This window comes from Zonotrichia leucophrys, chromosome 1, assembly GCF_028769735.1.
Source record: "Zonotrichia leucophrys gambelii isolate GWCS_2022_RI chromosome 1, RI_Zleu_2.0, whole genome shotgun sequence".
Classification (NCBI taxonomy): domain Eukaryota; kingdom Metazoa; phylum Chordata; class Aves; order Passeriformes; family Passerellidae; genus Zonotrichia; species Zonotrichia leucophrys.
The window spans coordinates 18,106,281-18,120,469 of record NC_088169.1 but is presented as its reverse complement, the minus strand read 5'-3'; the positions used below and the strand labels follow the sequence as shown (position 1 = coordinate 18,120,469).

The 14,189-nt window shown below is 41.4% G+C and overlaps 1 protein-coding gene across 1 annotated transcript in view; it reads right to left on the bottom strand.

Annotated features, from left to right (window-relative positions):
- VEGFD (vascular endothelial growth factor D) overlaps positions 1–7,537 on the bottom strand; it is a 30,582-nt gene extending 23,045 nt beyond the window's left edge. The window contains exon 1 of the mRNA XM_064708321.1: positions 6,915–7,537. Coding sequence (XP_064564391.1) covers positions 6,915–7,004 — 90 coding nt within the window. The 5' untranslated portion in view covers positions 7,005–7,537. The remainder of the gene's footprint in view (positions 1–6,914) is intronic.
- Positions 7,538–14,189: the final 6,652 nt, after the last annotated feature.

The following is a 14,189-nucleotide window of genomic DNA, read 5'->3' as shown; positions in this document are numbered from 1 at the left end:
AAATCAGATGACTATGTGTTCTTTTAATATTTGAAAATATTATTTAATGTGACGAAGGGTCCTTCAGTGAGTGCTTTCATTGTTTTTTGGGCTTTCCCCAAGACACTTTAATAAATGTTTTGGAGGTATGGCTAGCCAATTGGACAGCTGGGTTTCAAAATGTCACTCACAAAGCAAAGCCATTGCCAACACTGGATGAACTTATGTTACCCCAATCACACGCACACATTTTCCTGGAATTGTAGTTTTTCTTGAGTAATATTTCCCTAGCAATTCAGAAAAGTATCCTAACATGGTTTCTGAGTCATGCTGCTAATTAAAGTGAGAAGTTTTGCCTGTCTTTGTGGCACATTCTCTGTGTGCAAAGTGACATATGATATAGTAACATGATGCAACTTTTTTGCAATTCACGGTGACTCAGATAGAATTCCCTGCCCGGTGCAGCCGGTGACCGTGCGCTGTCAGACCCAGCACAGCCCGATTCCCATGAAAGCACGGCTCAGGAAAACCCATCCTGATGGTGAGCAGGGTGCTCACCCCTTTCCAAACCCATTCACGTGGTGCCCACACTGGGTTGCCAAATCCACGAGTCCAGCTCCACACTGCGCTCAGTAGGATTTTGTGGAAGCACAGGGACCCTAGATGGCGTCCTACCACCAGCTGAGTGCTCGCACACCTTAACTCACATTTGGGCAAAAAACACACAAAAATACTCAGCTGCCCTTCACAAAGCAAGGAAGCTGAATTTTTCTTAATGCAAGAAAGCTAAAATAGCCTGTGCAGTTCTTCTGCTGTTCATTGGTACAGAAGCCCATGTATCACTCTTTCACCAGGATGTTAAAAAAAATTCTGTTTGGTCTTCCCAAAGGCAAAGGGGGTCTGTGCAGCTGTACTGGGGGCACTCAGCATTTTGTTTGCATTCCTCAAATCCCAGCAAGATGTATGACGATTTGCAAAGCATGCTGGGGAGGTAGGAAGCAGGTGGAGAAGTAGATAAGGGAATGGCACATAGTGAAAGGAATAAGAAATTTCTCAGGAATAAGTGTTTCTGTAGGAAGGTTACCATATCAGATTTACTTCCCTGCAGCAGCATAGCTCAGGTCATTTTTCCCCCTCAGCAGGATGATCTCAAAGCCAAGTCCAAGAAAGGGCAAAGGCTGGTTTTGGAACTGGACTTACGTGCTCTGAGAGAAAGGCCTAAAAGAATCACAGATCCCACTGTATGAAAACTATAAAATATATAATATAAGTTTTTTAAAGTGGGAATTAGAATAAAGGATTTATCACCTACAACAACAGTAAAAATTTATTTTTCCCAAATGCCAGTATGGTGTCCCCTGGAGATAAGACCCAAGTAAACCTTGTCTGGAATAGCAGCAGTGTTGATAAGAATGAAAACTGCAGACACCATGGCAGAGGTCTCACCAGCCAGAGTGTGCACCAGTTTTTCTTTCCTGTTTTCAGGCAGATCTTTTCTCTGCTTGCCCCCTGTGGGAGCCTACATTGATCCCACCACACCATTGGTTATAAACAACAAAAATGCCTGTGGGGAAAAAGCACCAGTAGGCTGCAGAAAACAGAAATAAGCAACACTTGCTGAGCCTAAGCTGATGGCTTGTTGTGGTTGCTTTCAGATCACTAATTACCAAAAAGATAGTCCACTGCCCTCTGAACCTGCCTTCTTGCCTCCCCTTGGTCCCACAGACTTTAAGATGTGAGCTGCAACTGATGGCAAAGTTTAATTAGTGCTTAATTTCAAACAGCTGATAATTTGGTCTCTCAAATGCTGCATCTGAATTATCTACACAGCCTGGTGTACTTTTCCAAGTTCTGCTCTGTCCTCAGACACTAAAATCCTAGCTGAGATGGACTGGATTGGATCAGCAGCTGGGAGGGATTTTTTTGCTCTTTCTCATGAGCAAGAGCTGTTCTTGATAAAGTAGCAGTGTGTTAGTAGTTGCCTTTCCAAATTGATAACAGCCAAGGACGGATGCTCTGTGGCATGAAAACAATACAGGATTGTTCTGTTTGCCTTCAGTGCACCTTGTCAAGACAGTAGCAGATAAGGCAGAACAAATTGCCTTTCCTCACAACTTCCCTGATAGCTTCTCCCTTCTGAAGGAAAAGCACAATCATTTCTGAAGGAATGCTGTAAGTAAATTTTCGCACATTTTTGGCTCATTGTGCCTATCAGAGATGATAATCACAGAGAATCAAAAGCAGCAGACAAAACTGGGAGAACTAAATACTTCTGAAAACCACAATGTCATAATATTTGTTTAGAAGTGTTTCCTAACTTTGAAAGGAAGCTGGATTTGAGGATGAAAATCCCGGTTTAAACAGAGGAATTGTTCCCAATGACATTTCAAGTTCCATTTTCTAGCAGTTGAGCACATTGCTGGAATTTCAGGAGTTGCCTTTGAGGAAGAGATCCTATGACACAGAAGATTGTTAGAATCTAACTGTTCTAGAAACTGAGCAACATTTGCAAGCAGATTGTAGAAAGCTGTGAAGATGTGTCTGAAAACCAGTGTCAGTTATAATTACAGAGACAAAAGCTTACAGCCAGCTCTGCTGCTCAGGTTTCCTCACAGAGCTCTGTTTCAATTGTACAGACAGACAGACTGCAGCTGGCTCTCAGAAAGAAGATGTAAAGAGCTTCCTGATCTTTTCCGCATGGTGTGATGGCTCTCCAGTATTTCCATGCCTTCCCAAGGGCAAGGCATTCCCCACTGAGGTGGTCCAGGCCTCAGGAGGGTGGGGAAGTGCTGCTTCCCTCTCCCCAGTGGACGAGGACTCTGTACCAGATGGGTTTGGAGTGGCTTTCTGCTCTGTACAGTTCACAGGGACAGTAGGAGATGAAGAAGATCTGTTTGAGCAAGAGCGACCACAGGAGGCTTGAACAATGTTTAGTGCAGAAGTAGAAAAGATTTAGCTGTGGAAAAGGAATGCATGTAGCGAGAGCAGCCATATTTACCTCCCAGCTAAGCCCACCCTTGGTATTTTGATCAGAAAGCCGCTTTGTAGCTCAGGGACAGTCCTCAGGCCTGTCCACTGTGGGTTTCTCTCTAACAAAACCAAAGGAGGGTTCAACAAGGGGAGAACACCTCTGCAAAAGGAAAAGGCTCTGAGTCTGTTTAACTTGGAACTGATCAGTTCTTCCTTTCTCTTGCCTTTGCCCCAATGCTTTATTAATAATGTGAAACAGCAGAATTGAGGAGGAAAGCAATGAGATTTTAATTCTCCAAGATCAAAACTTGCTGCCCCATTAGAGAGGCAGTTTTAGTGTTGGAAGGCAGAAGCAGCTCTGATGGATCCTTGGCTTTGCTTGGCAAAACATTTGCCTCAGCTCTGATGAATATAGGACATAGCTCTTCACATCTAATTTTAAAATTCTGGAAAAAGTACTTTATGTCTGTTTCTGCTCTAGGAGAGGAAAAATTTGAGGGGGAGAGACAGTGAAATTTGCGGTTCGCTAGTTGAGAGGTTCCAAAACGTAAGAGACTGGCGGGACAAGAACTTCAATAAGGAATTTTCAAAGCATTTCCTGATGAAAAAAACCTTATAAAAATAATTCTCAGTCTTCAGAAAACCCACGTGGAAATCTAATTCTTCCATGAGGACTTTATATATTAGGTTGGCATCCTGAACCAAGCCATTGGAAGGCAAGGGCCACCCTTGACATCAGTTCAGCTCTGGAGCCAAGTCCTGTTGGACACCTGTGTGGATTAGGATGTTCTGTCTGAGGCTGCCCACTGCTTCCCACCATGAGCCTGTGCTCCAGTTGGGCTTCTGACTGGCACACATTTGATGTTCAGGCTGAAACTTTCCATACCAGATGTCTGCCTCAAAATTCATTTAATATTTTTTTGCTTTCTCTGTCAAAATGGTTTGACTGCAGTGGAGGATGAAAAAAAAACCTCCTCCTTTATCTGTGAAAAAAAAAATTCTGTTTCCCTACTGTGAATCACAGATGTGAATTTTTTTTTTTCCTCAGATGTGTACCCTGCTATCTTTGAAAAAAGCCCACTTAGCCCTCCCAGGGCTTTGCAGCAGTCGGGTGCTGTGCTGGTTCCATTCAGGAGCAGAGCAGGACCTGGGTGCAGGCCACCCATGGGTGCAGGTCCAGCCTATGGGGCTGGAAGCACAGGACCTCCCTTCTTCCCCCTCAGGCCACAGGGATCTGGCATCCAGGGACAGGGAGCTGCTGGATTTGCCTGTGGGAGGGAGGGAAATGAATACCCATGGAGGAGGGCAAGGCCTGGCCAAGGAGGCTGAGATCCTCTTTGGAGATCAGGACAAAAATGGGTCAGGAAAAGGAAAGCTGGGGCAGTTAAACCACAGGGACAGAGAAGGAAGCTATGGATGGAGAAGGGAAGGAGGAACCATGGTCAGATATGACTGGAAAACAAAAGTGTCCATTAGGGATGTTGCTGAGGAACTTGGACAAAACTCCCGAGGGTCTGTGACAGAAGAAGGATGTCCCCATCCGGGAGGAAGCAAGTGGGAAGGAGGGTGACACTTGGATAGCACATCAAAAAGACCAATTGGAAAACTGAGTCCCTGAGCCCTGGAGGTGAGGGAACACAGGCCAAGTACTGGGAGCAGAACAGGTTGGGAATGGAGAGGGGAAGGAAGAGCTCTGACAGGCAAGTAATACACATGTACATGGTGGGGAAAAGAGATTCATGTGCTCAGAAGAGGATGGAGTTTTTGAAGGGTTAGGAAAAGCCAACTGCCATGGAGATGCTGGATCACAGCAGCTTGTACATAAGCTTTTTAACATTCATGCCTTTCATCAGGATATTTGAAGGGGAAAAGAAAGTATTTAAACCCTTAGCCCCCTGAAATTCTTGCATGATACCAAGCTGATGCCACCTATGGTTTGAAGCATAAAGAGCTTTAAAATGTCAGGTGTCCTGGGCAGAGCTCACCTAACTTGGATTCATATAACAGGGGGCAGAGCAGGTTGCTGGTGCTTTACCCTTCCTAGGTCTCATCAGTTGTGTATTAGCTGCATCCTGACCTTGTGGGTTTTATCCAGGCAGTGTTGCTGTTGATCTTAAAGAACTTTAAAAAAATGATTTAGGGTAAGTGAATGCAATACATCATTTCGGGGTACTGCAAATTCAATTTGAGGTGTAAATGGTAAAAATAATCATAACCCTATGTACCATCCAACACTGTAAAATGCAGTTTTGTGGTGTATTTCCACATGTGTACACACACAGAAGCCCACAGGTCATACAGGAGAAAACAGCCCAGAAAGCTAACATTCTATGTAGAACATTAAAAGAAAAACAAATGGTTTAGCCAAAAGCCTCTGTCTATACCAAAGGAGCCAGAACAAGCAGTCTTTTCTTTTTGGCAATCAGCAGCCGATGCAAGTGAAATACAGCATTTGAGTGTGATACCTTTTTGAGTGTGACCTGTAAGATTCCTTTAAGATAGTCTTGGAAACTCCCTGTGAGTTGCTACAAGAACAGTAGCCTGTGGCTAAGCTGGCTGCTTGACAGTGGTAACCAAATTTCAGTGAAAATAATCATAATTGCACCTATGTTGGATGGACAATCCTGTCACAGAGAATGAACTGTAAGCCAGTATAAGCTAGCAAGAAGAGCTCTTGCATTTACTTTAGGCAAAGTGGATATGGATTCAAAGTTTACAAAGAAAGGGCTTTCTAGTGGTTTTACTATTGTGCTGAGCAAACTTGCATCCCACATGTGGCTAGAACTATCACCCCTGCCAATTATGAAATGGTTACTGTTCTGTGTTAGAAAGCACGTTCTGCTTTAAATGAAGTGATTCCTGCAGGTACAAAACCAGTGATTTGTCATGCAGTGCACACAGTTAATGTATTAAACAAGGCTTGTTACTCTGGTCCTAATGCCTTCAAAGCATTGATTGCTGGGGTTGTAAATTAAAAGCTTGAGCAGTCAGCAGGCATCAGTCATCCTGAGGCACACACTGCTCAGCACTGCTGACTTACTGGGCTGGCAGCAGCAGTCTGCAATTAGGCACACAACCTGGCATTTCTTTCCTAAAGCATAGGTCAGCATGCAGCAGGCTCAGAGAATAGTGTGTGGTCATTGCTTGCAAGCAGGAGGTTTTCTGAAGTGAAAAAAAATATTAGCTTGTTTTTCTCTGCTAGTGAAAAACAAATAATTTGCTCTGGACCACACACAATTAATCATTTTTGGACAGACTGCACGTGTAGAAACTTGTTCCAGTTTTTGTTCTGATTTTTCTAAATGATTGTCATGGATGTTCTCACATTGTCTCAAAGCCAGATCTGAAAAATCCTTCTCTCATGGTGAGGGTTCAGCTTAAATTTTTTTTCATGTACTATATTCAAAAGAAAAGTTAATTTCCAGGCAATGTGCTCTATTATTACTAGTTGCTATTTATTTTAAAATCCTATATAACTTTTTCTAATGAAGAGAAAGAAAAATATTTCTCTGATATCTGCCAAACAAGTGAACAACTGATGAACACGTGTTCTTACAGGGAAAATTTCAATGCCAACATACTAGTTCCTGCAGTTATAAATACCTGAAATAAAAAAGTGCATTTACCAAATAGTCTAAATACTCTGACTCGGGCTTCTTTTTCAGAATTTTCTTTTATTTTCCATGACTGAAACTAAAATTTTAACTCAAGAGCAAAGTATACAATAAGTACTTAATAACTAGTAAGAAAAGTAATAAAATATGAAACAGAGAATATGGATTTAAATTCTTTGTAGATTCATTTTCCTCTAGGGCTGCTAAACATCTCTGCAACTAAACCATCACCAAACAAAAAACCAACAATCCATTACCAAAACAGCAAGAAACCCACTACCTTGCACTTTAAATGCAGCTAATTCTGGAAATTTGTATTATTAAGAATCACAGTAAATAAAGTTCACTTACCCTCACAGAAGCATTCTCATAGTCAGATCCTTGCAGCAGATGTAGAAAAGAAATTATGAAAATATTCACAGTTGCCCACGGTTTGTACATTCTGATGTTTAAATCCACAGGTTACTGCGCAGTCGTTGTTGTACAGCTGGAAGTGTCTCTTTCCAAAGGCATTTCTCTACCACCAACACAGAAAAGCTTCCAGAATTTCTCTCATAAACTCACAAAGGATTCCAACATCTGAGAGTAAATATCTGTCTCTTCACTGCTCAAAACAATTGTAAGTTCCTCTAGAGAATGTAATTTCTTAGAGCAGATCTTAGATACACTTGAAATAAAATCATGATGAGGTTTTAAATAGATATCTATCTGTATGTGTACACATACACACTCACGAGCGATCAGGTATGGATTCCAGTTAATGAAGGTAATATATCTCCCATCAGGACACAAGGAGACATTCAAAATCCATCTGTGGTCCAGAAAGTGTAAGAAATCTGCTCGATTCTGTGCTCGGTGTTACAGCAGGCTGTTAAGATGGTGTGTAATGGCCAGTGCTTGGAGCCGAGAGCTGTAATCCAACTCTGTATGAAAACTTTTTTCACAACCTTCATGGAAGCTTGCAGAAGCATGTGTCTTAAATCTGATACAGACTTTGGCAGTAACACAGGCAAATTTTGGCTCAAATCCCATTTTCTTCCTACCAATAGCATAGCAGTTTTTAAACTAACTGATGCAATCTAGACTGCCATTATTTTAAAGGAGATTACCTGAAACATGAAACTTTAGCACACGTTCTTACACCACACACATATTTTATGTTATTTCTCTGAAAGAAAAAACAAAAGAGGGCGGGAAAAGAAAAGAGAAAGACTTTCTTCCATGTGTTCTATCTTATGTGTCAAAGGGGTTTCTGAATAAAATTTTAAAAAGCAAAGTTAAGAACTAGTTCTGACAACAAACAAGATTTTGATTTTTTAAAAGAAAGCTCATGAAGCTGCAGTATAAAAGGACAAAATCTCTTTTTATTGCAACAAAACACAACCAGCATTCCTGATATGTATTTCCTCTGTATATTCCTGCAGTTTAAAACAGAGATTTAAAAACAGAGATCAATAATTTCAAACTATAGTGAGGACAAAGACCCCAATAATTATATATGTTAAATCTGTATTGCTGTACTCATATATATTGTGTTCAGGAGAATAGTTCCATTCTCACAAGTTTTAGTGTTTGCAGAATCAGACTCCACAGTTGTTAACATAAAACAGTCTAGTACATAATGCTTCAGAGTCCTGGTTTCCTGCCTCTGATGTCCTGTGATGTCTTAAACAAGTGCTGTCTTAAATAGAAGTTACACTTCTCTACTTACCATTAGGTTGAATAATTTCTTCTTCAGTATTGACCACAAATGGACCTTAGCAAGAAAATTATTTTAATCCAGTCTTTCCAGGTGTTTTCTGTTAAATGTCATTAGGTTAAAAAAAAAATATGTAACTCTATTATTTTTTAGCTTTGTCTTTTCCCGTTTGATTTGTGAAAGTGATCTATTTCTCTTTTTTCTTCCTCCCCCACCCACCCCACACTGGTTAGCCCAAGGACAGCAGGAATTTCACCTCTTTGAAAGGAGAGTGAAAAAGCTGCTTTGTCAGTGTACCTGCTGCTCCCCCCCTGCCCCCAGCTGCCAGAGGGTTTTTTTGCGCAGTTTTGCACAGCCCGTGCTACCAGGGCCATCCTGTGTCTGCACTGTAGGCTATAATTAACATTCTTTAAAATATTTCATTCATCATTTTAAATTATTGTGTTATCTATGGCTTATGAAAGGTCACCTTGACCTCATTTAATGTCTCTGGCTTGCTTTTGATACTGATATCCATCCCCTTGCAGGAGCTGAAAGCCTGCTAAAAGGAATGGATATGCCTCAGCCTCGGATGCACAGCTTCCGAGTAAGGGATCAAACCAAAAATAACCTCTGTGGGCTCAGGACTACAGGAAAATAACTTTATATCATCTTGCAGTTAACTGGAGGGAGTGTCTGGCCATACTCACCTCTCATTTATGGGATCATTTGGAGCACAGACCTGGAACCACAGGAGAGCCAAGAAGCAATATGTGCTTCCAGAGGAGGTGAGTGGGATCCTGACAGAGCCTGTCTCCAGCACAGTTCAGGGATGAGCTGCTCTGTTCCCTGGTAGGGCTGGTGCCAAATGCCCACAAACTGCCCCGAAGGGACTCTAAGCAATCTAGCATTAGACAATAAAACCTGTTTGATTTGGAAATGTCGGAGGGAAACACCTCTGTGGTATTTTCTGTATGATGTAGCTCATTGCTGTTACTTACCGATTTCAGCTCTGAATTACAAATTACAATGTTTGGAAAGACCAGGCCTGTATCTTTCTCAAAGAAAACCATTCATGAGAAAAGGTCACCCACCTCTGGCTTTGGGGGCATTTTGGCAGGAAGACTGAGCTGACCCTCAGGCACTGAACCAAACTCATTTATACCAGAGCAAGTTAGATGCTGCAGGCAGAACACAAACAGTACCCAGTCTCTCCCTTAGGACTCAGACACAAAGACTGGCAAATAAAGGGAAAAATCCTCTTGTTAGCTGCAGAGAATTTTAAAGCTGGCTCAAAGCTGCTAGAGAAAGCAAAGGCAAAGCAAGAGAAACCAGCTGATAGGACAGCACAGAAACTCAGACAATGAATTTCTGGGAAACTTCTTTCACCATCTGTATCACTGTGCTCATCCCATTCCCTATGGTTCTTGTCTCTGTCCTCAATTCCAGATAAGAAACAGTGCTCCCTTCAGCACCACCTCAGCTCTGCTCCTTACACAGCTTTATTATGATTTTTCCTGCCTAGTGTTTGAGAACAATTTAAATACTTTTGTGTTGGAGCTCGAATCTCAGAAGTATGGTGAGATTATATTGCAGACTGCCTGCAATAGTAGTGAACAGACTTGCCGTGTGGACAGACACCTCTGTTTTCATTTAATTTATGGACATAAGTTAACAATACACACACTCTAGTTTCTTCTTTTATCTCAGTTAGCTGTTGTGGAACCACCCACTCAGTTCTGTCCAGAGTTTGGGGTTTATATTTCTTTTGAAATCTAACACTCTCTAAAAAGAGGCTTAAATAAAATTTATATGACTATTTAAATTACTTTTGTAACTGAAAAATCAGCTCCACAGACATCAGCAATGCTAAATACTGCACAATGAACTGAAATTTCAAGCATTTATTCCAACTTTGGGTAAGCAGCTAATACATTAATATTGTGGCAATGAGTCAGCTCTTTACAAGAAGAGCCTAAAAATTTGTTTAGTTAAATCTATTTCTAATGTTGATCAACACTGATATCTGAAATGGATGAACAATACAGATTAAAACTTTAAAACTATTTATCTACAGGCATTATGTATTATTTTTTTTCAATAACATTTGAAGTATGAGTCTTTCTTCCAAAGTAATAGTCTCACATGGCACAGAAACCTAGAATCACTGATTCCTATTGTCTGTTTTTGTGATGGAAGACAACATATAAATGACGCAGAACTTGGTCAATGAATGGATTAATCATCGTTTCTTGGTACTTTTATGATAGGATAGGCAGACCAAGTGCAGTGTATTTACTAGAATTCTTCACCATGATGCATTGGGGGTTCTACATTTGGACTTCACTGCACATAAAGAGAAACAAGGCCAGTACAGATGACTAAAACTAAAAAAACAGCACCATATTTAACTCATGCATTTCTTACATGCACACCCAAGGAACAGAAGAATTTCTTGACAGTGCTGAAAAACTCATGTTCTTCAAGCTCAAATCTTTTCAGGTGAGACAGTAAAATCCTGCAGTAATGTGAAAACTTGGACCTGCAGAAAGGCCCATACTAGTGTCATTATTAGCCAGAGAAAATTAAAAGGGAACACCTCAAACAAACAAAATATCTTTATTTGGAAAAATGTAACAAAACACAAAGGAAGATATTTTGGGCTTTTAATACAAGAGTAAGCCATAAATCAATAGGGCTACTTAGATCAGGGAAGGTTCGTGAGGATATGCCCTAAATAAACTCCAATTAAATTGATCAGTTTGCAAAGTTGAAATGGAGATAAATAAAGGAAGTTCATAGCCTTTACTTCAAACAAAGTATTGTTTCGCCAGCTACTTCAGACTTGAAAACTCCACACCATTTGAAGTTCCAGTATGGCACAATGTTCAGAATAACATAATTCCCAATGAAGGTCATTAAGTATTTTCAAGGTGATTCTACAAGTAGATCTTTACATTCCCTCTAACTAATTCATACACAGAGGAACTTGTTTTCTTGAAAACTACATAGAAAAAGAAAAACTGGGAGAGTTTATAAAATATTGTGAACAAGGATCTAACTTAGATTTAATAAACACTCATAACATAGCAGTTATATGGCAATCCGGTCACTTAATGCATGTTATTAAACTAATTGTCAAGTAATTATTAAATTAAAAATATTTTTGAAATAAAAAACCATTTATTAAAATGGCAACTGGTATCAGAAATTTCTGTGAAATAGCAGAATGCTTGAAGCATCACACTAATGCTAAGCTGGATTGATAGAATTTAGGGCAAAAAAGAAAAGTTCCATGCGCAGAATCTCAGATTCAGAGCATGAGCAGACTGTGCCAAAGCTGGGCTGTCAGAGTGATGGGGACAGCACCACAGAGCCAGACCCAGAGCCATCCCTCTCACCAGCCCCAACCCTGCTTCATCTCCTCAGGTTATTCTTTATTTAATTAGATCATTTAATTGTCTGCTTGCTGCAGCAAACCGGAGCTCACAGCAGGATGCAAAACCGGCCGGGGAAGAGGGGAAATCCCAGTGGGAGCCTGTGCTGCGCTCCAGGCTGCGGTGGCTGAACTGCTATCCACACCTTCATCTAGCTGGCTGAAAGTTCACAGGGAATGTCTGCACAGGCTGCAAACACACCTTGGCTGAAGGGCAGGCATACTCCCAGCTCCCCACAGCATCCCTGGCTCAGCCCTCCCCTGCTCAGGGAGGGACACCCTTGTTCGTGGAGGAGCCTGTCAGCAAAAGGCAGATACACATCACAAACAAACACTTTGCTTGTTGAGCTTTTACAGATGTAAACACTGTGTACTCTGTTTTTGAAAAGGCTCTGCCTCAACCTCATGAAGAGCACAGCTGCCTTGTTACCCTTCACTAGTTCACATTTGTGATGTCTAATGCATGGAAAGACAGAACAGCTCTCTGGGGATGGCTGCTGTGCTGAGCAACAGCTTTATATCAAGTGTGAAGAAACTTGTGCTTCTTTCGTTTCAGTGCTTCCTTTGTGTCTGTTTGGGTAACTCCAACTTCCAAGAAGTCTAACCTACACAGAGATACCTGATCCAGAGAGTAAGAGCTCTCTCTGGATTCCAATTATTCATATTTATCTTCAATAATGGGAGCTCTGTGTCTGCTTGTCTTCACACCATCTGTGTTTACATACCTGTTAATGAGGGCACAACTGAAACAATAATCAAAGTTTAATTACAAAGGTGTGTAGTAGCTTTCATAAGCCTTTGTTTCACTTGTTATTTTATAAGTTCTCATTTCTTTCTACAGAGAAGTGGGAGAAGCTGAGCATAAAGATAAAATAAGTCTTGCAGTTAAGGAGAAGAAAGGGAAAGGAAAAGGTGGTGAGGTAGGGGATAGGTGAAACAGAAGAGAGAGGAGGAAGGAGAGGAGGAACTCTGACTGAATGACATCCTTCACATCTTCCATTGTCTGTAGCCAGGCCTTTGCCTCCAGACTGACTGTGAAGCACTGGCTGGTGCTCAGGTACATCTGAGGATCACTGCTTGTTCCAGTCAGGTCTGAAGCAGTTCACAAAGCCAAGGCAGGGAGCAGTTACCAAGAGGATGGATTCCACACCCAGAGCTCAATGGCTACATTCAGTCTGAGGCTTCATCCTCAGCTACTGTGCTGCAAGAAAGGGAAGTGTAACTGCAAAGCACAGTGAGTATCCAGACTGCTGAATCCTGAAGATGTTGCAAACAAAGCAGATGAATTCACTGGTTCTCATAAGGAAGAAAATAATAATAATACGTTCTCATTTTCTCCAGCACACGTGGCACTGTTGCTAAATTGCCCTGGGAATTGAGGAATGCACAGCTTGCACCAACTTGTGCAACTGAACAGACATTTGTTGCACTGTGCACATCAAGCCCAGAATTTCTCAAGAGAAAGATGTGACTGCAGGTGATATCAACATCCTTAACCTTGCAGTCTCTGGTGAGGTCTTGAGCAAGTCCACATGGCAGAGCAACATTACAGCTTGAACTTCAAACATTTCTTCTCATCCAGTAGAGTCTCACAGCAATATAATTCAATGACTGTAGAGTGGATGGTGCCAGAGGACCAGCTATAAGACATCAAGGAGACATCTTTTCCATGAGAAAATCCTCATTTATTCTAGTGACTGTTGCATTCTCAGAGGTCAAGAAGCAACTATATGTTATGGGACTGGAGAGTTAAAGCAAACTTGTGCAAGAACATTTTCCTGAAGAAGTTATTACCACACAATCACCTTCAAGTGCTCCTGGAGAGCTTCACCCATGTCATCACAATACTCCTTGAGGTAAGGAGACTTTGTGACAGAAGTGGAAAATTAAGATTAGTTTCAACTTTTCAATTCACACACCAGGCTAGAATTTGCCACAGGCTCCCATAAGCAGCTGGTGAATCTTTAGGCATAACTTTGTCTATCAGAACAGAATATAAATAGTCTTACAGTCACATCTACTCACAGTTAGCTTTTGGAGTTTTTCTGGACTTTCTAATCATATTCAGTCTGCTTTAAAAAAGTTATTGGTTAATGCAATACAGAATACCTCAAGCTCAAGTGCCTGGCCAAGTTCCAGATTTTTCTTGCTTCCTTGTTCTGATGTCCTGTCAGGGAGATGTGGCCATGAAATAAGAAAAACAACACCCTAGGAACAGTTTCTGTGCCAGAGCCCCAGACTCTTGACCCAGTGGGTGCAGCCAGAGGATGCTGTGAAAACATCCTGCCCCTCAAGGCCAGCAAGGAACTCCATGGCTAAACCCCACACAAGACAGCCTAAAGATACCTTTAGTCACCCTCCCTGCCTCCATCTGTCTTCATTGAACACAAAGCAGCTTTTTGTAGGAACATTCATCATTAAAATGTCTTTGGAACAACTGCCTTTGCCCAGAATTTCTCCTAAACAGAGTCTTCTGCTCCTCATATGGCCATTTTCACAAATAAAGGCTACT